This window comes from Salmo salar, chromosome 12, assembly GCF_965601325.2.
Source record: "Salmo salar chromosome 12, fSalSal1, whole genome shotgun sequence".
Lineage (NCBI taxonomy): Eukaryota > Metazoa > Chordata > Actinopteri > Salmoniformes > Salmonidae > Salmo > Salmo salar.
The window spans coordinates 37,580,587-37,607,001 of NC_138302.1; the positions used below are offsets into that span (position 1 = coordinate 37,580,587).

Below are 26,415 nucleotides of genomic sequence, written 5' to 3' on the forward strand. Positions count from 1 at the left end.
TTGCAGAGCCACGAATTGGACTACAAGTTGTCTTGCTTTTTGTAACAGTAATAAAGTGAATATATCTGAGCCTGACCATCTAAAATATCTACTCCTAAAGCCAATCTTCCTAGATACTCCAAATTCATTGAAAGAGTATGAGAGGTTGAACTTCTTCATGATAACCTGAAAAAGGTCTCTCTATTACAACTAATGAACTGACAAACCAATTCAATATGAAGAGACTGCAAATTCTTTGCTTTATTATTATTTATTTTTTTACAAAAGTAATTAAAATTATAAGTGATAGTCTGCTGTACAGCAGATTAAAATAGCCGTTTCTTTATGTGCCCTGCATGCAATTCATACACAGTTCAAAGAAATAAGACAGAGCAAATACATTTTGATCATCTTGTATGGTATTCAATGGGGTAAGTCCATTCAGTTCAGTGTATTGCACTATTTGTGACCCTACATGTGTCTGATTGCTTCAATACAGTAATGTTATATTGTTTTATGTTGTATCATACACTCAAGTCATGTTAACAGCCAGTAACCAATGGAAAGAGTCACAAAGAAGACTGTAGTGCTTCGGCCCTCCATTGGCCATTGACATCCATCAATTATTGAGTGGAAAGCCGTCTTTGGTATGTAAAGTTAAACGGGTGTCCTGACTCTCTGTGGTCACTAAACATACCATGGCACGTATCATAAGAGTAGGGGTGTTAATCCTGATGTCCTGGCTAAATTCCCAATCTGGCCCTCATACCATCATGGCCACCTAATCATCCCCAGCTTCCAATTGGCTCATTCATCCCCCCCTCCTCTCCCCTGTAACTATTCCCCAGGTCGTTGCTGTAAATGAGAATGTGTTCAACTTACCTGGTAAAATAAGGGTTAAATAAAACTTTATTTTTTAAAAGGGATGAGGATACCTAGTCGAAATCCCAGTTAAGAGTTTAATATGTGGAATTCCAGCCAATTTCCATTAAAGAACCATTCCCATCAAAGTATTACACAGACAAAAAGAAGACATGAATCCTTTTGTACAATGTGGCATCACAATACATTCATGACTCCTTTGGTCTTGTATGGATGTTTTCAGTCTCCTGTAGTGAGATTCTTGCAGACTGCTTGCCAGGGGTGTAAAGTACTTAAGTAAAAATACTTGAAAGTACTACTTAAGTAGTTTTTTGGGGTGTCTGTACTTTACTATTTATATTTTTGGCAACTTTTAATTAACTTAACTTTTAATTTTACTTCACTACATTCCTAAAGAAAATAATGTACTTTTTACTCCATACATTGTCCCTGACACCCAAAAGTAGTTCTTACATTTTGACAGGAAAATGGTCCAATTTGCACATTTTCAAGACATCCCTGGGCATCCCTACTGCCTCTGATCTCGCGGACTCACTAAACACAAATGCTTAGTTTGTAAATTATGTCTGAGGGTTCGAGTGTGCCCCCGGCTATCTGTCAAATAAGATATTTATATTCAAATTGTGCCATCTGGTTTGCTTATTATTAGGAATTTGAAATGGTTTATACTTTTACTTTTGACACTTAAGTACATTTTAGCAATTCCATTTACTTTTGATACTTAAGTCTATTTAAAACCAAATACTTTTGGACTTTTACTCAAATAATATGTTACTGGGTGACTCACTTTTACTTGAGTCATTTTCTATTAAGGTATGACAATTTAATACTTTTTCCACCACGGCTGCTTGCACACGATAATCGTGTCACTGAGGCAATGTGAAGTAAAAGTCCATTTGGAGTCAAAGTTGGGAAAAGTGGGAGAATAAGCTGATCCTAGATCTGTATCCATATCCCACAAAGCATCTCAGAGTAGGAGTGCAGATCTAGGATGTGTCCATATAATCTTATTAATTTTGTTCTAAAAGGCAAACTAATCCGAGATCAGCACTCCTACTCTGAGACGCTTTACGTTTAGGGTCACTTTAATCTCTGGCTGGTTGGTCACTGGTCTGTACGTCAGTGTGGCATGGGCACCACCTGGTGGGAGAAGGAACATCATGAGAATATGTTAAAGATTAAAATTGAGTTGTTCAAGGCAAAACCAGTTCAATCGATTTCAGACAATGGTTCACTCAGAATGTTCAGGCTATATCTGTGTTAAAACAGACACACATACACAACAAGCTTTTCCTAATGCGGTGTCCATGTATAACTTGATTTAGTTCTACAAGCCATTGCATTTACCCAACTCGCACCTCAAACTTGCATATGTGGAAAAGAGCCACCTCAGAAATCAGTTGGTTTGTGTGTAGAAAAATTGATGCAAGAATGTACAGTTGTGGCAAAAAGTTTGGAGAATGACACATTCATTTCCACAAAGTTTGCTGCTTCAGTGTCTTTAGATATTTTTGTCAGATGTTACTATGGAATAGTGAAGTATAATTACAAGCATTTCATAAGTGTCAAAGGCTTTTCTTGACAATTACATGAAGTTGATGCAAAGAGTCAATATTTGCAGTGTTGACCCTTCTTTTTCAAGACCTCTGCAATCCACTCTGACATGCTGTCATTTAACCTGTTATGGATAGGGGGCAGTATTTTCACGGCCGGATAAAAAACGTACCCGATTTAATCTGATTATTACTCCTGCCCAGAAACTAGAATATGCATATAATTATTAGCTTTGGATAGAAAACACTCCAACGTTTCTAAAACTGTTTGAATGGTGTCTGTGAGTATAACAGAACTCATTTGGCAGGCCAAAACCTGAGAAGATTCTGTACAGGAAGTGCCCTCTCTGACCATTCCTTGGGCTTCTTGACTCTCTTTATTGAAAGCTGAGGATCTCTGCTGTAACGTGACACTTCCTACGGCTCTCAGAAGGCAGGAAAAAGCTGAATGATGTCTTTGCAGCCCCTGGCTGAAAAACATTAGCGCATTTTGATAGTGGTCGATCTGAGTACAATGAGACTGAGGCGCGTGCACGAGCCGACCCCATGTTTTTATTCTTTCGTCTTTGAACGAAGTCAACGACTCCCGGTCGGAATATTATCGCTTTTTTACGAGAAAAATAGCATAAAAATTGATTTTAAACAGCGGTTGACATGCTTCGAAGTACGGTAATGGAATATTTAGAATTTTTTTGTAACGAAACGCGTCGGGCGTGTAACCCTTCGTCACCCTTGGATAGTGTCTTGAACGCACAAACAAAACGCCGCTATTTGGATATAACTATGGATTATTTTGAACCAAACCAACATTTGTTATTGAAGTAGAAGTCCTGGGAGTGCATTCTGACGAAGAACAACAAAGGTAATCCAATTTTTCTTATAGTAAATCTGAGTTTGGTGAGGGTCAAACTTGATGGGTGTCAAAATAGCTAGCCTGTGATGGCGAGCTATCTACTCAGACTATTGCAAAATGTGCTTTCACCGAAAAGCTATTTTAAAATCGGACACCTCGATTGCATAAAGGAGTTCTGTATCTATAATTCTTAAAATAATTGTTATGTTTTTTGTGAACGTTTATCGTGAGTAATTTAGTAAATTCACCGGAAGTGTTCGGTGGGAATGCTAGTTCTGAACGTCACATGCTAATGTAAAAAGCTGTTTTTTGATATAAATATGAACTTGATTGAACAAAACATGCATGTATTGTATAACATAATGTCCTAGGGTTGTCATCTGATGAAGATCATCAAAGGTTAGTGCTGCATTTAGCTGTGGTTTTGTTTTTTGTGACATTATATGCTAGCTTGAAAAATGGGTGTCTGATTATTTCTGGCTGGGTACTCTGCTGACACAATCTAATGTTTTGCTTTCGTTGTAAAGCCTTTTTGAAATCGGACAGTATGGTTAGATAAAGGAGTCTTGTCTTTAAAATGGTGTAAAATAGTCATATGTTTGAAAAATGGAAGTTTTGGGATTTTTTGGGAATTTGTAATTCGCGCCACGCCTATCATTGGATATTGGAGCAGGTGTTCCGCTAGCGGAACGTCTAGATGTAAGAGGTTAACTTCTGGGCCACATCCTGACTGATGGCAGCCCATTCTTGCATAATCAATGCTTGGAGTTTGTCAGAATTTATGGGGTTTTTTTTGTCCACCAACCTCTTGAGGCTTGACCACAAGTTCTCAATGGGATTAAGGTCTGGGGAGTTTCCTGGCCATGGACCCCAAATATCGATGTTTTGTTCCCCGAGCCACTTAGTTATAACTTTTGCCTTATGGCAAGGTGCTCCATCATGGTGGAAAGGGCATTGTTCATCACCAAACTGTTCCTGGATGGTTGGGAGAAGTTGCTCTCGGAGGATGTGTTGGTACCATTCTTTATTCATGGCTGTGTTCTTAGGCAAAATTGTGAGTGAGCCCACTCCCTTGGCTGAGAAGCAACCCCACACATGAATGGTCTCAGGATGCTTTACTGTTGGCATGACACAGGACTGATGGTAGCGCTCACCTGGTCTTCTCTGGATAAGCTTTTTTCCGGATGCCCCAAACAATCGGAAAGGGGATTCATCAGAGAAAATGACTTTACCCCAGTCCTCAGCAGGTTAATCCCTGTACCTTTTGCAGAATATCAGTCTGTCCCTGATGGTTTTCCTGGAGAGAAGTGGCTTCTTTGCTGCCCTTGTTGACACCAGGCCATCCTCAAAGTCTTTGCCTCACTGTGCGTGCAGATGCACTCACACCTGCCTGCTGCCATTCCTGAGCAAGCTCTGTACTGGTGGTGCCCCGATCCCGCAGCTGAATCAACTTTAGGAGACGGTCCTGGCGCTAGCTGGACTTTCTTGGGCGCCCTGAAGCCTTCTTCACAACAATTGAACCGCTCTCCTTGAAGTTCTTGATGATCCGATAAATGGTTGATTTAGGTGCAATCTTACTGGCAGCAATATCCTTGCCTGTGAAGCCCTTTTTGTGCAAAGCATTGATGACGGCACGTGTGTCCTTGCAGGTAAACATGGTTGACAGAGGAACAACAATGATTCCAAGCACCACCCTCTTTTTGAAGCTTCCAGTCTGTTATTCGAACTCAATCAGCATGACAGAGTGATCTCCAGCCTTGTCCTCATCAACACTCACACCTGTGTTAACGAGAGAATCACTGACATGTCAGCTGGTCCTTTTGTGGCAGGGCTGAAATGCAGTGGAAATGTTTTTGGGGGATTCAGTTCATTTTCATGGCGAAGAGGGACTGCAATTAATTTCAATTCATCTGATAACTCTTCATAACATTCTGGAGTATTTGCAAATTGCCATCATACAAACTGAGGCAGCAGACTTTGAAAATTTATATTTGTGTCATTCTCAACTTTTGGCCACGACTGTATGTATATTACACTACTGCAGATGCATTTTGTGTGTTTTTTAGGTGCAGATACACTTCCTTTCAAAAGTTTGGGGTCAATTAGAAATGTCCTTGTTTTTGAAAGATAAGCACATTTTTGGTCCATTAAAATAACTAGCTGGGAACAGCTGATTGTTTTATTTAATATCTACATAGGCGTACTTAGGCCCATTATTAGCAACCATCACTCCTGTGTTCCAATGGCACGTTGTGTTAGCTAATCCAAATTTATCATTTAAAAAGGCTAATTCATCATTAGAAAACCCTTTTGCAATTATGTTAGCACGGCTGAAAACTGTTGTTCTGATTAAAGAAGCAATAAAAGAATGCCCGCAAAACACCAGTCTCAACGTCAACAGTGAAGAGTTTACTCCGGGATGCTGGCCTTCTAGGCAGAGTTCCTCTGTCCAGTGTCTGTGTTCTGTTGCACATCTTAATCTTTTATTTTTATTGGCCAGTCTGAGATATTGATTTTTCTTTGCAACTCTGCCTAGAAGGCCAGCATCCCGGAGTCGGCTCTTCAATGTTGACGTTGAGACTGGTGTTTTGTGGGTACTATTTAATGAAGCTGCCAGTTGAGGACTTGTGAGGCATCTGTTTCTCAAACTAGACACTCTAATGTACTTGTCCTCTTGCTCAGTTGTGCACCGGGGCCTCCCACTCCTCTTTATATTCTGGTTAGAGCCAGTTTGCGCTGTTCTGTAAAGGGAGTAGTACACAGCTTTGTACGAGATCTTCAGTTTCTTGGCAATTTCTTGCATGGAATAGCCTTTATTTCTCAGAACAAGAATAGACTGATGAGTTTCAGAAGAAAGGTCTTTGTTTCTGGCCATTTTGAGCCTGTAATCGAATCCACAAATACTGATGCTCCAGATACTCAACTAGTCTAAAAAGGCTAGTTTTATTGCTTCTTTAATGAGAACAACAGTTTTCAGCTGTGCTAACATAATTGCAAAAGGGTTTTCTAATAATTACCTTTTAAAATGATAAACTTGGATTAGCTAACACAATGTGCCATTGGAATACAGGAATGATGGTTGCTGATAATGGGCCTCTGTACGCCTACGTAGATATTCAATAAAAAATCTGCCGTTTCCAGCTACAATAGTCATTTACAACATTAACATTGTCTACACTGTATTTCTGATCAATTTGATGTTATTTTAATGGACAAAAAATTTGCTTTACTTTAAAAAACAAGGACATTTCTAAGTGACCCCAAACTATAAATGGACACTTTTGTTGATCTACGTACCTCAGATTTATGGACCACAGTAATTCAAGGTGCTCTTTCACGGTCTGTGCAATTCCAAATATCCTCCAGCTCCTCTTCCTCCTCCTCAAACTGCCAATGATCAGAATGAATATGATCTTGTTCTCTTTTGGGTGAAGTTTCTTTTCCCAATACCATTATTGGTGCGGGGCTGTCGGAGCACACGCAACAGTTGTCCTCAGAGCACACAATGACTCGTCCAGAACTGCGCTCGCCCATCCATGTGGAGTCTTCAGACACAGTAGACAAGCCCTTGATCTCTACAACTCGAAGGTCACTTTGGAAAGCGAATTGCCTCTTTGCAGAAGGGAAGTATATGTGGTTATTGAGGTCTTGAATCTTAGTGTGAACACTTAAACAGTTGGGCTTGTGGTTCTGTGACGGTTCAGTGCGGGTGTGGTCATGCATCATCGAGCTGCTGCAGTTTGGTTCAGTGCGTTGCTTGTTAGAGTCCAAAATGGCTACTGGAATGGAAATCTCAACCGTATCCTCATCATGGATGCCAACAGTGCTGGAGAAAATGTTCTCATGTCCAGCAGCAAGGGCAGGACTCCTTGTGGCGCTTCTTAGGTCTTGATAGATGTCGTCTTTCTCAGGTAGCGAGATACACTGAACCAAAAGAGAAACAGACTCTGAGCTGACCTTCTGCGAGTCCTGCCTAGCTGTTTCGCAGCTCTTTTCTTCCTTCGGACTGAGGGCGAAAGTATGTCCAATCACTTTGTGACTCTGACTGAGTGTATTTGAGTCTGCCAATTTGTATAGATTCAAAGGTGAACCATTTAGAACAGCAAAGTCCCCTGCTTTGCATATACTTTCCTCCCCTGGACTGAGGGTGAAATTCTGCCCAATCACTTTCTGAGTTAGACTGAGTGTATTTGAGCCTAACGGTCTACAGTCCCCATCAGCTTCAAGATGCCTTTCCTTCTCTGGACTGAGGGTGAAAGTCTGTCCAATTACTTTGGACAATACGTGAGTCTGACCGAGTGTGTTTGAGCCTGATGGTCTGTACAGATTCAAAGGTGGACTGGCATGGTCTCCATTGGCTTCAAAAGGCACTTTCTCAGTTGTGAGGTCTTTTGCACTTATCTGTGAGATTTTCCCCCAATCCTTGGGCAGGTCAAAACTCAATATCGACCCAAGAGGGATAACGCCATAGTGGTTCTTGTCTTGCCTAATGGTCATCTCATTGGGTCCATGCAAAAAATGCCCCAGGATGGTAGGAACGGTAGGAATGCTTGACGTGCCTGAAGAGTTGCCATCCATGACACTCACCACAGAATTATTTTTGATATACAGTTGGAGTTCTGTATTAACTGGACTCCCTTGTGTGGCATGGCATTCCTTCTTATCCTCCAGTGGCCAGGTGTAAGCTCTGTGTGTGACATTGGTGGGCACGGTAGTAACCCCGTCTGGCTTGGGCATTGCGACAATTCCAGTCTCAGTGTGCCTGTGTGTCAATTTCTTCCTCCTCTTCATCGGTCCCTTCAGGTTTAATGTAGAGGTGGAACTGGTTCTGGGTAAGGTGGGGAGCAAGCCAGTCCTGACTTGGGGTATGAAAGTAGCGTTGATTGAGCTTGTGGAAAAGGTGGTTAACACGTGGCTCGTGTCAGTAACATGAGACGATGCCATGTCTTCAACAACAGGACTTCCATCTGTGACTTGCAGATAGGTGCTCACCTGAAAAAAGATTACGATAATTAGATGTATTAAAATACAAAACTCTGCAAAATGTGACTTTCATGTTCCTTGAAATTAAATGCTTATGCAACCATGATCAAAGACATCTTAGATTAATTTACGGAGAACCAATTTCTGATACTCGTGCATACTTTATGAAATATGTAGTTGATTCTGTATAAAAATACTGTATGTTATTTTAAGACATCACTTCAGCTGCAAGCCTTCGAAATGGGATCATACATTCCGCAAACCTTATGAAAATCACATGGAGATGAGGTGGTCTCATACCCAGCTGCAGTGGCAATGGCTTGACCATGACTAATCCACTGAGTGTGAGCCAAGTTGATGAAATACCACTTCTGGAATGGGGGACCGTACAGAAATCTTACAGCACATTCCTTTACTAATAGCTGCTCTAAGCCATTAGGATCAGCTCTCCCTATCCCAGTCCCAATCTAAAGCTTTTTAAGATAAACACAGTAGAAATGTGCATGAACCTCCTTGAGGTTCTACAAGATGTTTTGTATTATTAGCTGTGGGGATAGGTTTATCGGCCTTAAAATACACAAAAGTATGTGGACACCTGCTCGTCGAACATCTCATTCCAAAATCATGGGCATTGATATGGAGTTGGTCCCCACCTTTGCTGCTATAACAGCCTCCACTCACCTGGGAAGGCTTTCCACTAGATATTGGAACATTGCTGTGGGTACTTGCTTCCATTCAGCCACCAGAGCTTTAGTGAGGTTGGGCACTGATGTTGGGTGATTAGGCCTGGCTCGCAGTCGGCATTCTAATTCATCCTAAAGGTGTTTGATGGGGTTGAGTTCAGGGCTATGTGCAGGCCAGTCAAGTTCTTCCACATCGATCTCGACAAACCATTTCTGTATGGACCTCGCTTTGTGCACGGGGGCATTGTCATGCTTAAACTAGAAAGTGGGGCCTTGTTTGGAAGGTGGCATCCTATGATGGTGCCACACTGAAAGTCATTGAGCTCTTCAGTACGAGCCATTCTACTGTCAATGTTTGTCTACGGAGATTGCATGGCTGTGTGCTCGATTTTATACACCTGTCAGCAACGGGTGTGGCTAAAATAGCCGAATCCACAAATTTTGCCATGTAGTGTATTTGTGACTTTTCGGTAGACTTGACAGTATAACATCATCATACACGTTAGGTCAACTACCTGCTTACAGACATTAACTGCAACAGAATTCAAATCTGACCGTTGTCCAAAACTTTGCATCTTCCCTTTTTAATTTGGTTGATGTTGTCTTGTGGTATGTAGATATGAATATGTGGTGATCTGTACTCACCCTATGCACAGGTTCCACTGCCTGCTTTGGCTCCACTGGCCCCCGTTGCAGACCGCCCCCTGGTGGCTGTTGGTCAAAACTGAGGATGAGGTTGATGCTGCTGCCCAGTGGGGTGACAGTAGCACAGGGCTCTTCAAGGGTAATGCTGGGCGAGTTGACGGCCACAGCCAAGGGGACGTGTGGTGTTACGTTTACTGGCTTGGCAAAGTTTTCTGCATGGTGACCTATCCCCGGTTGGGATTTTTGTGGTCCTTCAAACCGGCTTGCCACCATCAGCCTGTGCTTTGTGGACAGGCTTTCAGAGGACTTGTTGTGTTCTGCCAGAGAGGATAAATTCTACAAAGAAAACCAAAGATTTTGTTCAATAACTCCTATTTCAAGTATTTTTTTTAAAATTATTTAAGGGTTTTGTGCAAAAAGCGTTGACCCTTAGGAGCATATTTTGCCAAGATTTGGGCAGGTAGAACATCGTCAGAAAGCATTTGTTCTTCTATACACATTATTACAGTAGCTTCACAACAGCGATGTAGTTCAGTGCTTTAAATGTGTCTAATTTCAATAGAACCATGGTATTGTTCTGAAAGAATTTGTTACAACGAATAAATATCATATTGTTGTGAAAGCAGGGATATCCTTTTTTTATTTATTCATTTATTATAATTATTATACCTTTTTTAGGGGGTAGCAGGGATATCCTACCTGGGGTTGACCTTGTGAAAATCTGGTTGCGTCTCCTTGAGGGGCATCACTTCTTCTTGAATCGCTTGACCTCTCCCGACCCAGCTGGTCTTTCTGTGCCCTCCAGTACACCAGGATCCGTCCCAGCATGCTTTGCAGTTCCTCAGTCCTCTCCTTTATCTGTATAAAACAGTTGCCAGATATTTTCAGTCTCTTCTAATGGTTGGGTCATTGGGGTTTGTGCAACTAGGCTAGTTCCATTTTTTTTAAACAAGTGAAAGTACAAATCATTTAATTAATCAGTCTTTTCAAAGGCTGTGGTCCACAGGGCAAAATATGTTCGTGACCCCTGTTGTAAAAGAACTCACAATATCTGCCAAGTGATGTCGCTCCTTGATAAGCTTCTGCCCAGCAGCAGCGAGCTTGTCAAACTCGTCAAACTTCTGCTCTATCGTCATATCTAGCTCAGATGGAACACTTGATTCTGCCAATCTCCACTGCTGGACTGAAGCCTCTGAGAAAATGCAAGTCTCCGTGTCCTCTGTCCATGAGCTGTAGGGGAGACATCGGAGAGAGAGAAAGAGAGGGGTAGGTACATTGTGTAGGTACATTGTGGTTATTACAATAAACATAATAAGCATATTCATGAGCACTAAACATATACATGTGCATTATTCAGGACAAAACAGGCACAACATTTCAGTTGTATCAAGAACTAATTGTACCAATAACAATATTTGACATCCTACTGTATGTGTAATTGCTCACATCATGGCCAGGTAGGCCCTAAGAAAGTCTTTCAGTTGCTGAAGTTGTTGGAGGTGGCATTGGTTCTCTGCCATGCTCCAGCCCAACTCCTCCCAAGCTTGCTGGGTCGCAAGGATGTCCTCCCCCAAAGCCCCTGTCATGTCAGGTAGGAGGACCTGTAGTCGCAAAGCCAGTCCCTCCATCTCTTCCACCTCCTCTTTTATGACCTGATAGTCCCTCTGAAAGAAGATCATACTGTATGTTTTATGTGAAACAATTACACTTTTGCAGGTGACTTGAATATTCTTGCATCAGAGTTTTTAAGCCTGACAGAGGCTCAAAACCAATCAAATTTAGCGAGTTCTGAACTAATAACGCCTGTCATAATCTTATGCTAGATAATGGACATAGGGTTGCATTCTGCTATGAAAACAAAATCTATTTTTTCCAGGTCTTTCATTCTACAGAGGGCTACCATGGCTAGTATGATTGAACTCATCATGTACCATGACTGGATAGCCAAGCATACACCATTGACAGGTATCTGCTGGATAGTTTGAGAGAACTATCCTTTCATTAATGGTGTTCGGAGTTTTAACACAGGTGTAAAGTCTATGAATCTGAGATGAGATCTGACAATTCAAAGAAAAAAAGTTGAATACAATGCAATAGAGAGTTAAAGCAAACTGAAGCATACACAATATCTCTGAAGATAGTGGACTATACAGTGCATACAGAAAGTATTCAGACCCCTTAACTTTTTCCACATTTTGTTACGTTAGACTTATTCTAAAATTGATGAAATAGTTTCCCACCTCATCAATCTACACACAATACCCCAAAGCAAAACCATGTTTTTATGATTACAGCCTTGAGTCTTCTTGGGTATGATGCCTCAAGCTTGGCACACCTGTATTTGGGGAGTTTCTCCCATTCTTCTCTGCAGATCCTCTCAAGCTCTGTCAGGTTGGATGGGGAGCGTCGCTGCACAGCTATTTTCTGGTCTCTCCAGAGATGTACAAGTCCGGCATCTGTCTGGGCCACTCATGGACATTGAGACTTGTCCCGAAGCCACTCCTGTATTGTCTTGGCTGTGTGCTTAGGGTCGTTGTCCTGTTTGAAGGTGAACCTTCGCCCCAGTCTAAGGTCCTGAGTGCTCTGGAGCAGGATTTCATTAAGGATCTCTCTGCCTCGATCCTAACTAGTCTCCTAGTCCTTGACTAGTCATCCCACGGCATGATGCTGCCACCACCATGCTTCACCATAGGGATGGTGTCAGGTTTCCTCCAGAAGTGACGCTTGGCATTCAGGCCAAAGAATTCAATCTTGGTTTCATCAGACCAGAGAATCTTGTTTCTCATGGTCCGAATCCTTTGGTGCCTTTTTGGCAAACTCCAAGTGGGGTGTCATGTGCCTTTTACTGAGGAGTGGCTTCTGTCTGGCCACTCTACCATAAAGGCCTGATTGGTGGAGTGCTGCAGACATGGTTGTCCTTCTGGAAGGTTCTCCCATCTCCACAGAGAAACTCTGGAGCTCTGTCAAAGTGACTTGGGTTCTTGTTCACCTCCCTGACCAAGGCCCTTCTCCCCCAATTGCTCAGTTTTTGTCTGGGCGACCAGCTCTAGGAAGAGTTTTGGTGGTTCCAAACTTCTTCCATTTAAGAATGATGGAGGCTGGCCTCCCGAGTGGCGCAGCGGTCTAAGGCGCTGCATCGCAGTGCTTGAGGCATCACTACAGACCCGGGTTCGATCCAGGCTGTGTCACAGCCAGCCATGACCGGGAGACCCATGATGTGGTGCACAATAATGTACAAAATATAAAAAATAAAGAAAAACACTTGAATAAGTAGGTGTTCTAAAACTTTTGACCGGTAGTGTATGTATGTATGTATGTACAGTTCAATTCTGAAGTTTACATACTTTAAATGTATTTGTCCAAGGTGTAAGTTTTTCACAATTCTTTACATTTAATCCTAGTAAAAATTACCTGTTTTAGGTCAGTTAGGATCACCACTTTATTTTAATAATGTGAAATGTTAGAATAATACTAGAGAGAACTATTTAGTTCAGCTTTCATTTCTTTCATCACATTCCCAGTGGGTCAGAAGTTTCTGGACGGCAGGTAGCCTAGTGGTTAGAGTATTGGACTAGTAACTGAAAGGTTGCAAGATCAAATCCCTGAGCTGACAAGGTAAAAATCTGTTGTTCTGCCCCTGAACAAGGCAATAAACACACTGTTCCTAGGCTGTCATTGAAAGTAACAATTTCTTCTTATCTGACTTGCCTAGTTAAATAATGGTGTAAAAAAAAAGTTTACATACACTCAATTAGTAATTGGTAGCATTGCCTTTAAATTGTTTAACTTGGGTCAAACGTTTCGGGTAGCCTTCCACAAGCTTCCCACAATAAGTTGGGTGAATTTTGTCCCATTTCTCCTGACAGAGCTGGTGTAACTGAGTCAGGTTTATAGGCCTCCTTGCTAGCACACACTTTTTCAGTTCTGCCAACAAATGTTCTATAGGATTGAGGTCAGGGCATTGGCCACTCCAATACCTTGACTTTGTTGTCCTTAAGCCATTTTGCTACAACTTTGGATGTATGCTTGAGGTCAGTGTTCATTTGGAAGACCCATTTTCGACCAAGCTTTAACTTTCTGACTGATGTCTTGAGATGTTGCTTCAATCTTTCCACATAATTGTTCTTCCTCATGATGCCATCTATTTTGTGAAGTGCACCACACCCTCCTGCAGCAAAGCACCCCCACAACATGATGCTGCCGCCCCCATGCTTCACGGTTGGGATGGTGTTCTTCGGCTTGCAAGCATCCCCCTTTTTCCTCCAAACATAACAATTGTCATTATGGCCAAACAGTTATATTTTTGTTTCATCAGACCAGAGGACATTTCTATAAAAAGTACGATCTTTGTCCCCATGTGCAGTTGCAAACCGTAGTCTAGCTTTTTTTATGGCGGTTTTGGAGCAGTGGCTTCTTCCTTGCTGAGCGGCCTTTCAGGTTATGTCGATATAGACTTGCTTTACTGTGGATAAAGATACTTTTGTACCTGTTTCCTCCAGCATCTTCACATGGTCCTTTGCTGTTGTTCTGGGATTTATTTGCACTTTTCGTACCAAAGTATGTTCATCTCTAGGAGACAGAACACGTCTCCTTTCTGAGCAGTATGACAGCTGTGGGGTCCCATGGTGTTTATACTTGTGTACTATTGTTTGTACAGATAAACATGGTACCTTCAGGCGTTTGGAAACCGCTCCCAAGGATGAACCAGACTTTTTTCTGATGATGCCAATTAGCCTATCAGAAGCTTCTAAAGCCATAACATAATTTTCTGGAATTTTCCAAGCTGTTTAAAGGCACAGTCAACTTAGTGCATGTAAACTTCTGACCCACTGGAATTGTAAAACAGTGAATTATAAGTGAAATAATCTGTCTGTAAACAATTGTTGTAAAAATGACTTGTGTCATGCACAAAGTAGACGTCTTAACCGACTTGCCAACACTATAGTTTGTTAACAAGAAATTTGTCTAGTGGTTGAAAAACGAGTTTTAATGACTCCAGCCTAAGTTTATGTAAACTTCCGACTTCAAGTATGTGTGTGTGTGTATTCATACAGTACCAGTCAAAGGTTTGGACTCACCTACTCATTCAAGGGTTTTTCTTTATTTATACTATTTTCTACATTGTAGAATAATAGTGAAGACATCAAAACTATGAATAACACATATGGAATCATGTAGTAACCAAAATATTTTATATTTGAGATTCTTCAAAGTAGCCACCATTTGCATTGATGGCAGCTTTGCACACTCTTGGCATTCTCTCAACCAGCTTCACCTGTAATGCTTTTCCAATATTATGGCAAAAACAGCTCAAATAAGCAAAGAGAAACGACAGTTCATTACTTTCAGACATGAAGGTCGGTCAATACACAAAACCAAGCGCTATGATGAACCTGGCTGTCATGAGGACCACCACAGGAAAGGAAGACCCAGAGTTACCTCTGCTGCAGAGGATGTTCATTAGCTTTACCAGCCTCAGAAATTGCAGCCCAAATAAATTATTCACAATTAACAGACACATCTCAACATCAACTGTTCAGAGGAGACTGCGTGAAAAAAACAAAAAACAATTCTAAAGTACATCAATAATAAGAAGAGACTTGCTTGGGCCAAGAAACTCAAGCAATGGACCGGTGGAAATCTGTCGTTTGGTATGATGAGTCCAAATTTGAGATTTTTGGTTCCAACCGCCTTGTCTTTGTGAGATGCAGAGTAGGTGAACGGATCATCACCACATGTGTAGTTCCCACCGTGAAGGATGGAGGAGGAGGTATGATGGTGTGGGGGTGCTTTGCTGGTGACACTGTGATTTATTTAGAATTTAAGGCACACTTAACCAGCATTGCTACCACAGCATTCTTCAGCAATACGCCATCCCATCTGGTTTGGGCTTAGTGGGACTATCATTTGTTTTTCAACAGGATAATGACCCAACCCACCCCCAGGCTGTGTAAGGGCTATTTGACCTGGCCTCCACAATCACCCAACCTCAACCCTATTGAGATGGTTTGGGATGAGTTGGACCACAGAGTGACAGAAAAGCAGCCAACAAGTGCTCAGCATATGTGGGAACTCCTTCAAGACTGTTGGAAAATCATTCCAGGTGAAGCTGGTTGAATGGCAAGAGTGTGCAAAGCTGTCATCAAGGCAAAGGATGGCTACTTAGATTATTCAAAAATATATACTTCAACCCGATTTTAAAATGCTGTGGCATGACACCAGATATCCTAAGAATATTCCTGAACTGAAACAGTTTTGTAAAGATGAATGGTCCAAAATTCCATCTGACCGTTGTGCAGGTCTGATCCGCAACTACAGAAAACGTTTGGTTGAGTTTATTGCTGCCAAAGGAGGGTCAACCAGTTATTAAATCCAAGGGTTCACTTACTTTTTCCACCCTACACTACGAATGTTTACACGGTGTGTTCAATAAAGACATGAAAACGTATAATTGTGTGTTAGTATAAGCAGACTGTCTATTGTTGTGACTTAGATGAAGATCAGATCAAATTCTTGGGCAAATTTATGTAGAAATCCAGGTTCACACTTTCTTGCGTGTGTGTGTGTGTGTGTGTGTGTGTGTGTGTGTGTGTGCGCACTACCGTTCAAAAGCTTGGGGTCACTTAGAAAAGCAATTTTTTGGGGGCAGCTTCATTAAACAGCAAAACACCAGTCTCAAAGTCAACAGTGAAGAGGCGTCTCCAGGATGCTGGCCTTCTTTTTGATTGCTTCTTTAATCAGAACAACAGTTTTCAGCTGTGCTAACATAATTGCAAAAGGGTTTTCTAATGATCAATTAGCCTTTTAAAATGATAAACTTGGATTAGCTAACACAACGTGCCATTGGAACACAGGAGTGATGGTTGCTGATAATGAGCCTCTGTACGCCTATGTAGATATTCAGTTAAAAATCAGCCGTTTCCAGCTACAATAGTTATTTACAACATTAACAATGTCTACACTGTATTTCTGATCAATTTCATGTTATTTTAATGGACAAAAAAATAGCTTTTCTTTCAAAAACAAGGACATTTCTAAGTGACCCCAAACTCTTGAACGGTTGTGTATATACATGTACTGTATATACCTCTAGCTCATCCTGTTGCTCCTGCAGCCCCTCGAGTTCAGAACTATAGGGCTCACATCTGACCGCCATGTCTGTCTCAGTGTCCAGAATGTCCATGCTGAACTCTGCACACCTGGACAAGAGCTGGTTGATGTGCAGCGTCAGTGTTGAGTGCTAGTAGGAGAGAAGAGAGGGGGCATCACAGATTTTATTTGATCTAATAGGTAAAAAATCACTTTGTGCTTATAGAATTTCGCAAACTGAAAACTAGTAACAGAAACAGCCTGATTTTATGAGCATTGACTGGTTGCACTACTTCAACCAGTCAATGCTAGTAAAATCAGGCTATGTTTCTGTTGCTATTGTTCAGTTTGTGAAACTCTACAAGCACAGTGTGCTAATCTGTGGTGTTTTTTGTTAAAAGCAACAGAAAACAATAATATATGCCGTTTAGCAGACACTTTTGTCCAAACGGACTTACAGTCAAGCGTGCATATTTTACTTACGAGTGGTCCTGGGAATCAAACCCACTATCCTGGCGTTGCAAGAACCATGCTCTACCAACTACTAACAACAGAGGACCACATCCAAATAAAAAACTGTTCAATCAACTCCTACCTGACTCATAAGTTCTTGGGTGTCTTGACTTTGATAGAGGGAATGTCCTCTTTTCTCCACTGCTTCACCAAGGTCCTCCATAGGGTAGTCCATGCACCCCTGGTCATCCATTTGTCCAGTAAGGGTCTGCCATGATAGTCAAATAAATTACTCAGTATTTTGGTAGATTGTGGTTGTATTAATCTAATAAGTTATCTGGTGATAGAATTGGAGTGTGGTTAGCTTTGCCTGCAAGGCCAGTGACCATGTCTTGTTGAGGTCTAATGGGAGTTTTAGTGGGAGTGTCTGTATCTAGAAAAAAACACACCCCTACCTTCCTTTTATGGAGGTTTGAGAAAACAGAGTTGCAAAAAGGACATGAATAAAGCGGTATTGGAAAACCACGTAAACGGATAAAGCTGAAACCTTACCTGTCGCTCTACCTCACAATGATCAAAGTTTTCATCCTGGTCAAGACACCTCAGCAGCTCTGTCAGCATTCCTCTGTCGTTTTCCTCCAATGTCTCAGAGAGATCCTTGACATCTGGGACGCTCCAGAATTCCACGTTTTCCGTGGTTGCACTGTATTCTGACAGGCGTCCTTCGAGCCGATCCTTGTCTGTCTCATGATTGTCATCCCTCTACAAAGGATAGCATGGATTTGTCTTCAATGCTGCATAAATTGCCCTCTGGGGACCAAAGAGCATCTCAGAATAGGAGTGCTGATCTAGGGTCAGGTCCCCCTATCCATGTAATCTTACTAATTATTATCTAAAATACATAACTCATCCTACATCAGCACTCATACTTAGACACTATGAATACAAGCCCAGACCAGTATGTAGACACAAATAAGCAATACCTCCAAGTTGAGCCTCTCAGAGCTGTTTGAATAAATCATGCTTCTATGAAGTCTTCTCCTCAGAACTTCCCATAACGTTTCCACTTGGCCAAGGAGATCTTCCATCTTCATACAACCTTGGTGCTGGCCTTGGGTTGACCCTGGCTTTTCCTGTCCCAAAGCAAGGAACATGAATGTTTGCTCTAGTCTAGTATGTCATTTTGTAGGATAAAATATAATAATTGATACATTTCTGAATTGTAAATTATATTAATGAATTGGATAATCCTGATAATGAAAGTAGTGTCCTTGATTTATCAGATCAATTTAAACCCTTTGCCAGAATTAATGACCCCAACTCTGATAGCCCCTGCAAATCTCATCATACATATACTGAACAAAAATATAAAACGCAACATGCAACAATTTCAAAGGTTTTACCAAGTTTACAGTTCATATAAGGAAGTCATTCGATTGAAATAAATAAATTAGGCCCTAATCTATGGATTTCACATGACTGGAAATACAGATATGGATCTGTTGGTCACAGATACCTTTAATAAATGTAGGTGCATGGATCAGAAAACCAGTCAGTATCTGGTGTGGCCACCATTTTCCTCATGCAGCGAAACACATCTCCTTCGCATAGAGCTGATCAGGCTATTGATTGTGGCCCGTGGAATGCTGTCCCACTCCTCTTCAATGGCTGTGCGAAGTTGCTGGATATTGGCGGGAACTGGAACACGCTGTCGTATTCCCAAACATTCAATGAATGGCATGTCTGGTGAGTATGCAGGCCATGGAAGAACTGGGACATTTGCAGCTTCCAATAATTGTGTACAGATCCTTGCGACACAGGGCTGTGTATTTTAACGCTGAAACATGAGGTTATGGCGGCGGATGAATGGCACGACAATGGGTCTCAGGATCTCGTCATGGCATTCAAATTGGCATCGGTATAATGCAATTTTATTTGTTGTCCGTAGCTTATGCCTGCGGCTGAGCGGTTTGCTGATGTCAACAGCAAAACAGCATAACCCCACCGACACCATGGGGCACTCTGTTCACAATGTTGACATCAGCAAACCGCTCACCCGCACAATGCCATACACGCTATTTGTCATCTGCCCAGTACAGTTGAAACCGGGATTCATCCATGAAGAGCACACTTCTCCAGTGTGCCAGTGGCCATCTAAGGTGAGCATTTGCACACTGAAGTCGGTTATGACACCAAACTGCAGTCAGGTAAAGACCCTGGTGAGGATGACGAGCAAGCAGATGAGCTTCCCTGAGACGGTTTCTGACAGTTTGTGCAGAATTTCTTTCGGTTGTGCAAACCCACAGTTTCATCAGCGGTCTGAGTGGCTGGTCTCAGACGATCCCGCAAGTGAAGAAGCTGGATGTAGATGTCCTGGGTTGGTGTGGTTACACGTGGTCTGCGGTTGTGAGGCCGGCTGGACATACTGCCAAATTCTCTAAAACAACGTTGGAGGCGGCTTATGGTAGAGAAATGGACATTCAATTATCTGGCAACAGCTCTGGGGGACATACCTGCAGTCAGTATACCAGTTGCACTCTCCCTCAAAACTTGAAACATCTGTGGCATTGTGTTGTGTGGCAAAACTGCACACTTTAGAGTAGCCTTTTATTGTCCCCACAACAATGTGGACCTATGTAATGATCATGCTGTTTAATCAGCTTTTTGATATGCCACACTTGTCAGGTGGATGGATTATCTTGGCAAAGGAGAAATGCTCACTAACATGGATGTAAACAAGTTTGTGCCCAAAATCTGAGAGAAATAATGTTTGTGCAAATGGAAAAATTCTGGGATCTTTTATTTCAGCTTATGAAACATGGGATCCAACACTTTACATTTATATTTTTGTTCAGTATATATTAACAAATGTACAACTTTCTGAATCCAATAGGTACCATTGCAAGGACTGAATATTATGCAATGAAAAGCTACAAGATGTACTCTCTTGGACAAGTCTAAGCAGATCGTGTTCGAAACAACATTGTCCTGGTAAATATCAGCTGGCAGGTTTTTAGTCACCTCTGGACCACTCAGACTGGCTGTGTGGTGGCTGGGGGTTGACATAGCAAGGTTGTCTTTCATCCATGACAGAGTCTTCAACCATCAAGAAACAGGAAAGGAAGAGGAAATGAGGAAATTGGAGAGGAAGAGAGAAAACAAGAGGAGGAAGTGACGTTTGGTTAACCCAGTGGGATGCATCCAGGCCCAAATTCAATCAATTGCAGATAAAGGAAATCTACAGTACACTGGGGGTTCACTCTCGATGTTTACAACCTTCAAAGTTGTAAACCCAGTTAAAATCAACACACCCTGTTTATCACGCGAACATTGCCATTGGATATTTACTCTAAAGTATTAGTATTGTTGTAGCAAGAAACACCAGAAATCAGTCCATAACTACCTTATCAGCAGATGTGGTAGAATTTTGCAACTGAATACCAAGTTCTGATTGGCAACCTGGAGAACAAGTGTTCGAATGGTTTGTCTGGTCCTTTCTGCAAAGCAAGAAAACGTTACATTAACTTAATGTTCTGCTTAAAGTGTCATCAACAATTTCATCTGGTTTCAAAAAACAAGAAGCTGATGAAAGTCTATACCTTTGCCTCTCCACACACAGTCTTCTAGTCAAGTCATTGCTGGTGGTGTCACAGGAGACTCGGGTATAGCTTTTGGAAGGCTGTTCTTCAACTTGACTAACAGTCAGCTTCATGGGGACCCCACAGTCTTTCATGTTCTACAAAAAAGGAAATTACACAGGTCATTAGTAGGTCATATAATTAGAGTAATTCTACTATTTTACAGAGGTATCAAGTACCACCTATTCTGATGAGTTCCTCTTTTCATAGTTCACCCAAATTACACCCCATATTACAAAATGACGTATTCGTTTTTAATCGACTGCTTAAAAGTTAAGGAAACCTATATATAATGTTGGAATTTGGGTGAACTATCTTGATTTTGTAATTTGAGTGAACTTTCACTTAAACTACTTTTAACATGAATTTCCTAGTTATTTGACAAATGGATCTGCTGACCTCGAACCCTTTGAGAGGGTTCTGTTCCTCTTTGATGTCCTTTCCTATGATCCTCTGGGCCTCATGTTCCGGATCTCTGGTTTGACTCAGTGGGCCAGGTTCATCACAGGAGAAGTCTATGGCAAGGGTGGTGGGCAAATCTGGCCACTCGCTCCTGCATGGCAAAACATTATGGGTTACTTATTGTAACACTGGTTCTATCAATGATAGTGACCCTACCCTACCTCATTCGTAAGGCCAGTTGACACTCAGTGCTAGGTTCATTGGTAATGAAATAGAATGGTTCATGTGAGTGAATGGGCCAAAATCATGATAAAGCAAGAACAAGCTCACTGTAAAAGACCAATCTAGCACATACACTACCGGTCAAACGTTTTAGAACACATACTCATTCAAGGGATTTTCTTTATTTTTTACTATTTTCTACATTGTAGAATAATAGTGAAGACATCAAAATGATGAAATAACACATATGGAATCATGTAGTAACCAAAAAAGTGTTAAACAAATCCAAAAATATTTTATATTTGAGATTCTTCAAATAGCCACCCTTTGCCTTGATGACAGCTTGCGCACTCTTGGCATTCTCTCAACCAGGTTCATGAGGTAGTCACCTGCAATGCATTTCAATTAACAGGTGTGCCTTCTTAAAAGTTAATTTGAGAAATGTCTTTCCTTCTTAATGCGTTTCAGCCAATCAGTGGTGTTGTGACACGGTAGGGGGGTATACAAAAGATAGCCCTATTTGGTAAAAGACCAAGTCCATATCATGGCAAGAACAGCTCAAATAAGCAAAGAGAAACGACAGTCCATCATTACTTTAAGACGTGAAGGTCAGTCAACACGGAACATTTCAAGAACTTTTAAAGTTTCTTCAATTGCACTTGCAAGAACCATCAAGCGCTATGATGAAACTGGCTCTCATGAGGACCAACACAGGAATGGAAGACCCAGAGTTACCTCTGCTGCAGAGTATAAGTTCATTAGAGATACCAGCCTCAGAAATTGCACCCCAAATAAATGCTTCACAGAATTCAAGTAACAGGCACATCTGTGTGAATCAGGCTTTGTGAATCAGGCCATTATGGTTGAATTGCTGCAAAGAAACCACTACTAAAGCATACCAATAAGAAGAAGAGACTTGCTTGGGCCATGAAATATGAGCAATGGACATTAGACGGGTGGAAATTTGTCCTTTGGTGAGGAGTCCAAATTGGAGATTTTTGGTTCCAACTGCCGTGTCTTTGTGAGACGTGGTGTGGGTGAACGGATGATCTCTGCATGTATATTTCCAACTATAAAGCATGGAGGAGGAGGTGTTATGATGTGGAGGTGCTTTGCTTGTGACACTGTCTGTGATTTATTTAGAATTCAAGGCACACTTAACCAGCATGGCTACCACAGCATTCTGCAGCGATACCCCATCCCATCTGGCTTGGGCTTAATGGGACTATCATTTGTTTTTCAACTGGACAATGACCCAGCACACCTCTAGGCTGTGTAAAGGCTATTTTACCAAGGAGAATGATGGAGTGCTGCATCAGATGACCTGTCCTCCACAATCACCCGACCTCAACCAAAGGGAAAGGGTGGCTATTTGAAGAATCTCAATTATAAAATATATTTTGATTTGTTTAACACTTTTTGGTTACTACATGATTCCATATGTGTTATTTCATAGTTTTGATGTCTTCACTATTATTCTACAATGTAGAAAATAGTCTAAATAAAGAAAAACCCTTGAATGAGTAGGTGTTCAAAAACTTTTGAAAGGTTTTGCATGTTGTTTTTGCTGTTGTTGTAGTTTCGGTTAGAGACCTGACTCAAAATTGTCTTGAGAAAAGTCTCCGTCCGAAACGTTGACAACAATAAACATGCAGAGGTAATCGTGTGTCCGGGAGTAGTCTTTTACAATTAACAATATTATGATCATTCTCCACAGCAAACATTGGTGTATACACCCCAGTGATACACTAGGGAAATTGTTTTTCCTGAGGCTTTTATTTCCAGCACCACAAACAAGATGAGAGAAAAGCATTGTGGTGTGGAGTGTTAAAATAAAACACACTGTATTTAGTGCTTTTTATGTAGGCAGATTGGAAACCAAGGGGTAGATAGATGTGGGGGAGAGGTCAGAAGGGTGGACACGAAGATTGAACTCTGGTCTCCAGGGCCGTGGTACATAGCGACGGGAGTGATACCACTTAACCAAGGCTTAGCACCTATTGTCATGCATTAGAGACAATATGTCCAAAGTGGATAATTTGTAGCAGCTGCGGATGCCTCTTAATCAGTTTTACTGTATATTCTTTAGGGTTTTTGAGTCATACCCACAAGTTTGAGCACTCCTCAACATGTCTAGAGCACTTCTGCTTGGAGATGTGTCACATGACTCAGAAATCCAAGGATGAACAACACTGACTGGATCCACCAGATATGCTGAATTAGCTAACAACATGTTATGCAACCATGACAATCTGAACAGACAGAAGGCTTTGTCCTTGGAGTGACTGACTGGGGCTGGCAGGGGTACAAAGTAATGATGTCACACCCCTCTGAATGGGTGAGGTCCTGGTTTCAGGAAAGTGCTTTTGTTTTAGAAATAAACTATTAAACAGAGAGGGAACAGCTGGGAGGAGTCAGAAATCTCGCAATCAAAAAGGAACACTTTGTGTATGTCATGTCTTGTCGGTTGTCTTTAATTCAAGCGTTCTTTCTCATTGCCGTCCGTTAAGGAAACCTATTTCCAGTTTTAACAGAAGAGAGCCCATTTCCGCCCTTACAACAAAAATACAAAGTTTGTGATACAGATACTCACTGGACAGAAATGGGCACACCTCTCCACACATATGCTTGGAATGTGGGTCAGTTGTTTATATTTCAAAAGTTTGATACCCTAAAACTTAGAATTGTATGGTTCAATGGGTTAAGAAATATGTTGGTGCCTCTGTAAACCATACAGTTTAAATCCAAAATCTGAGGTAGAACATTTGTAATTAAACTTCCAAAATGTAACTTTAAATGCAGAAGTGCATTTAACCCGCAGTTGATGGTAACTGACCAGTATACTTCTGTTCAATAAGCTTTATAAGCTACATCCGTTTGTATCCCTGGTTACTAGGCCATACCATACTTATGAGGCACTCTGCACACATCTGCTGAAGAAATTAGGAGCAGGTTTATCGTATAGTATAATCTCCCCTCAAAATGTCTTTCTCTATATTCATCCATATCTAATTTTGGCATACACTTGTCGCTCCAGCTCCTACACAGAACACGTTTACTGAAACACAGGGGCTTGCGAAATCCGTGTCATGCTTAAAGTTAAAGCATTGCATAATACAAAGAGAATGTCAAGAATGAATTCCCCCGAATTGATTCCATGGCGATTATCTGGACTGCATTTGCTGTGAGTGAAACTCAGACTATGGCTTATTAGGGCAAGAATAATTTCAATGTCGGCTTCAGTTGCCATTAGGGCATTGGTTCTAATGCCAGAATGTCTTGTTAGTTACACAACAAGAGTGTTAGTAGGAAAACAATACATCATCTTATTCACCGAGTATGTTTCCCATTAATCCAATTGTAAACATCAAACCTTTTCATCTGGAATACATTTTCCATGAGTTCATCCTGACGTAAACTGTTAAGTAATGTTTATCAACATGAAAGTTCGGAGTCGACGTGTGGGTTGGGTCAAAAGGGCTGCCCATTTTGTATCATTATACTGTAGCAAAGGCTCGCTAACTCAGTTATTGGTGACCTCCATTGATGACTTTATTCAGCACTACCAAATGTAAACGGTTTTAGGGAGTGAAAAATAGCAATGGTGTAAAGTACTTAAGTAAATATTAAAAATACATTTTTGGGTAACTTCACTACATTCTTAAAGAAAATAATGAACTTTTTACTCCATACATTTTCCCTGACACCCAAAAGTGCTTGTTACATTTTGAATGATTAGCAGGACAGGAATATCCCTGGTAGTCTCTACTGCCTCTGATCTGGCGGACTCACTAAACACAAATGCTTTGTTTGTAAATTATGTTGGAGTGTTGGAGTGTGTCCCCTGGCTATCCGTAAGTAAATTAAATAAAACATGGGAATTGTGCCGTCTGGTTTGCTTAATATAAGAAATTTGAATTATTATAATTTTTTTAACTTTTACTTTTGATACTTAAGTATATTTAATCAATTACATTTACTTTTGATACTTAAAACCAAATACTTTCTGAGTTTTACTCAAGTAGTATTTTACTGGGTGACTCACTTTTACTTGAGTCCTTTTCCATTAAAACCTGTTAGGGCTAGGGGGCAGTATTGACACGGCCGGATAAAAAACGTACCCGATTTAATCTGGTTACTACTCCTGCCCATTAAATAGAATATGCATATAATTATTGGCTTTGGATAGAAAACACCCTAAAGTTTCTAAAACTGTTTGAATGGTGTCTGTGAATATAACAGAACTCAAATGGCAGGCCAAAACCTGAGAAGATTCCATGCAGGAAGTGGCCTGTCTGACAAGTTGTGTTTCATCTTGGCTCTTTTTATTGAAGACTGAGGATCTTTGCTCTAACGTGACACTTCCTACGGCTCCCATAGGCTCTCAGAGCCCGGGAAAAAGCTGAACGATATCGAGGCAGCCTCTGGCTGAAACACATTATCGCTTTTGGCAAGTGGCCGATCAGAGTACTATGGACTTAGGCGCGTGCCCGAGTCGACCCCATGCTTTATTTTCTTTCGTCTGTTTACCTAAACGCAGATTCCCGGTCGGAATATTATCGCTTTTTTATGAGAAAAATGGCATAAAAATTGATTTTAAACAGCGGTTGACATGCTTCGAAGTACGGTAATGGAATATTTAGAAAAAATGTTGTCACGAATTGCGCCATGCTCGTCACCCTTATTTACCCTTTCGGATAGTGTCTTGAATGCACGAACAAAACGCCGCTGTTTGGATATAACTATGGATTATTTTGAACCAAACCAACATTTGTTATTGAAGTAGCAGTCCTGGGAGTGCATTCTGACGAAGACAGCAAAGGTAATAACATTTTTCTTATAGTAAATCTGACTTTGGTGAGTGCTAAACTTGCTGGGTGTCTAAATAGCTAGCCCTGTGATGCCGGGCTATCTACTGAGAATATTGCAAAATGTGCTTTCACTGAAAAGCTATTTTAAAATCGGACATATCGAGTGCATAGAGGAGTTCTGTATCTATAATTCTTAAAATAATTGTTATGCTTTTTGTGAAC

At 41.2% G+C, this 26,415-nt stretch overlaps 1 protein-coding gene across 1 annotated transcript in view; it reads right to left on the reverse strand.

Moving 5' to 3' along the window:
* Positions 1–209: 209 nt before the first annotated feature.
* Positions 210–26,415, reverse strand: part of LOC106564813 (uncharacterized) — a 38,027-nt gene continuing 11,821 nt past the window's right edge. The window contains exons 6-19 of the mRNA XM_014131237.3: positions 21,158–21,311; positions 20,720–20,856; positions 20,524–20,617; positions 20,142–20,216; positions 18,104–18,253; positions 17,673–17,882; positions 17,263–17,388; positions 16,666–16,818; positions 11,025–11,242; positions 10,625–10,808; positions 10,278–10,436; positions 9,579–9,914; positions 6,565–8,259; positions 210–2,001 (exon numbers count right to left, since the gene is read on the reverse strand). Of these exons, the coding sequence (XP_013986712.1) occupies positions 6,589–8,259; positions 9,579–9,914; positions 10,278–10,436; positions 10,625–10,808; positions 11,025–11,242; positions 16,666–16,818; positions 17,263–17,388; positions 17,673–17,882; positions 18,104–18,253; positions 20,142–20,216; positions 20,524–20,617; positions 20,720–20,856; positions 21,158–21,311 (3,667 nt within the window). The 3' untranslated portion in view covers positions 210–2,001; positions 6,565–6,588. The remainder of the gene's footprint in view (positions 2,002–6,564; positions 8,260–9,578; positions 9,915–10,277; positions 10,437–10,624; positions 10,809–11,024; positions 11,243–16,665; positions 16,819–17,262; positions 17,389–17,672; positions 17,883–18,103; positions 18,254–20,141; positions 20,217–20,523; positions 20,618–20,719; positions 20,857–21,157; positions 21,312–26,415) is intronic.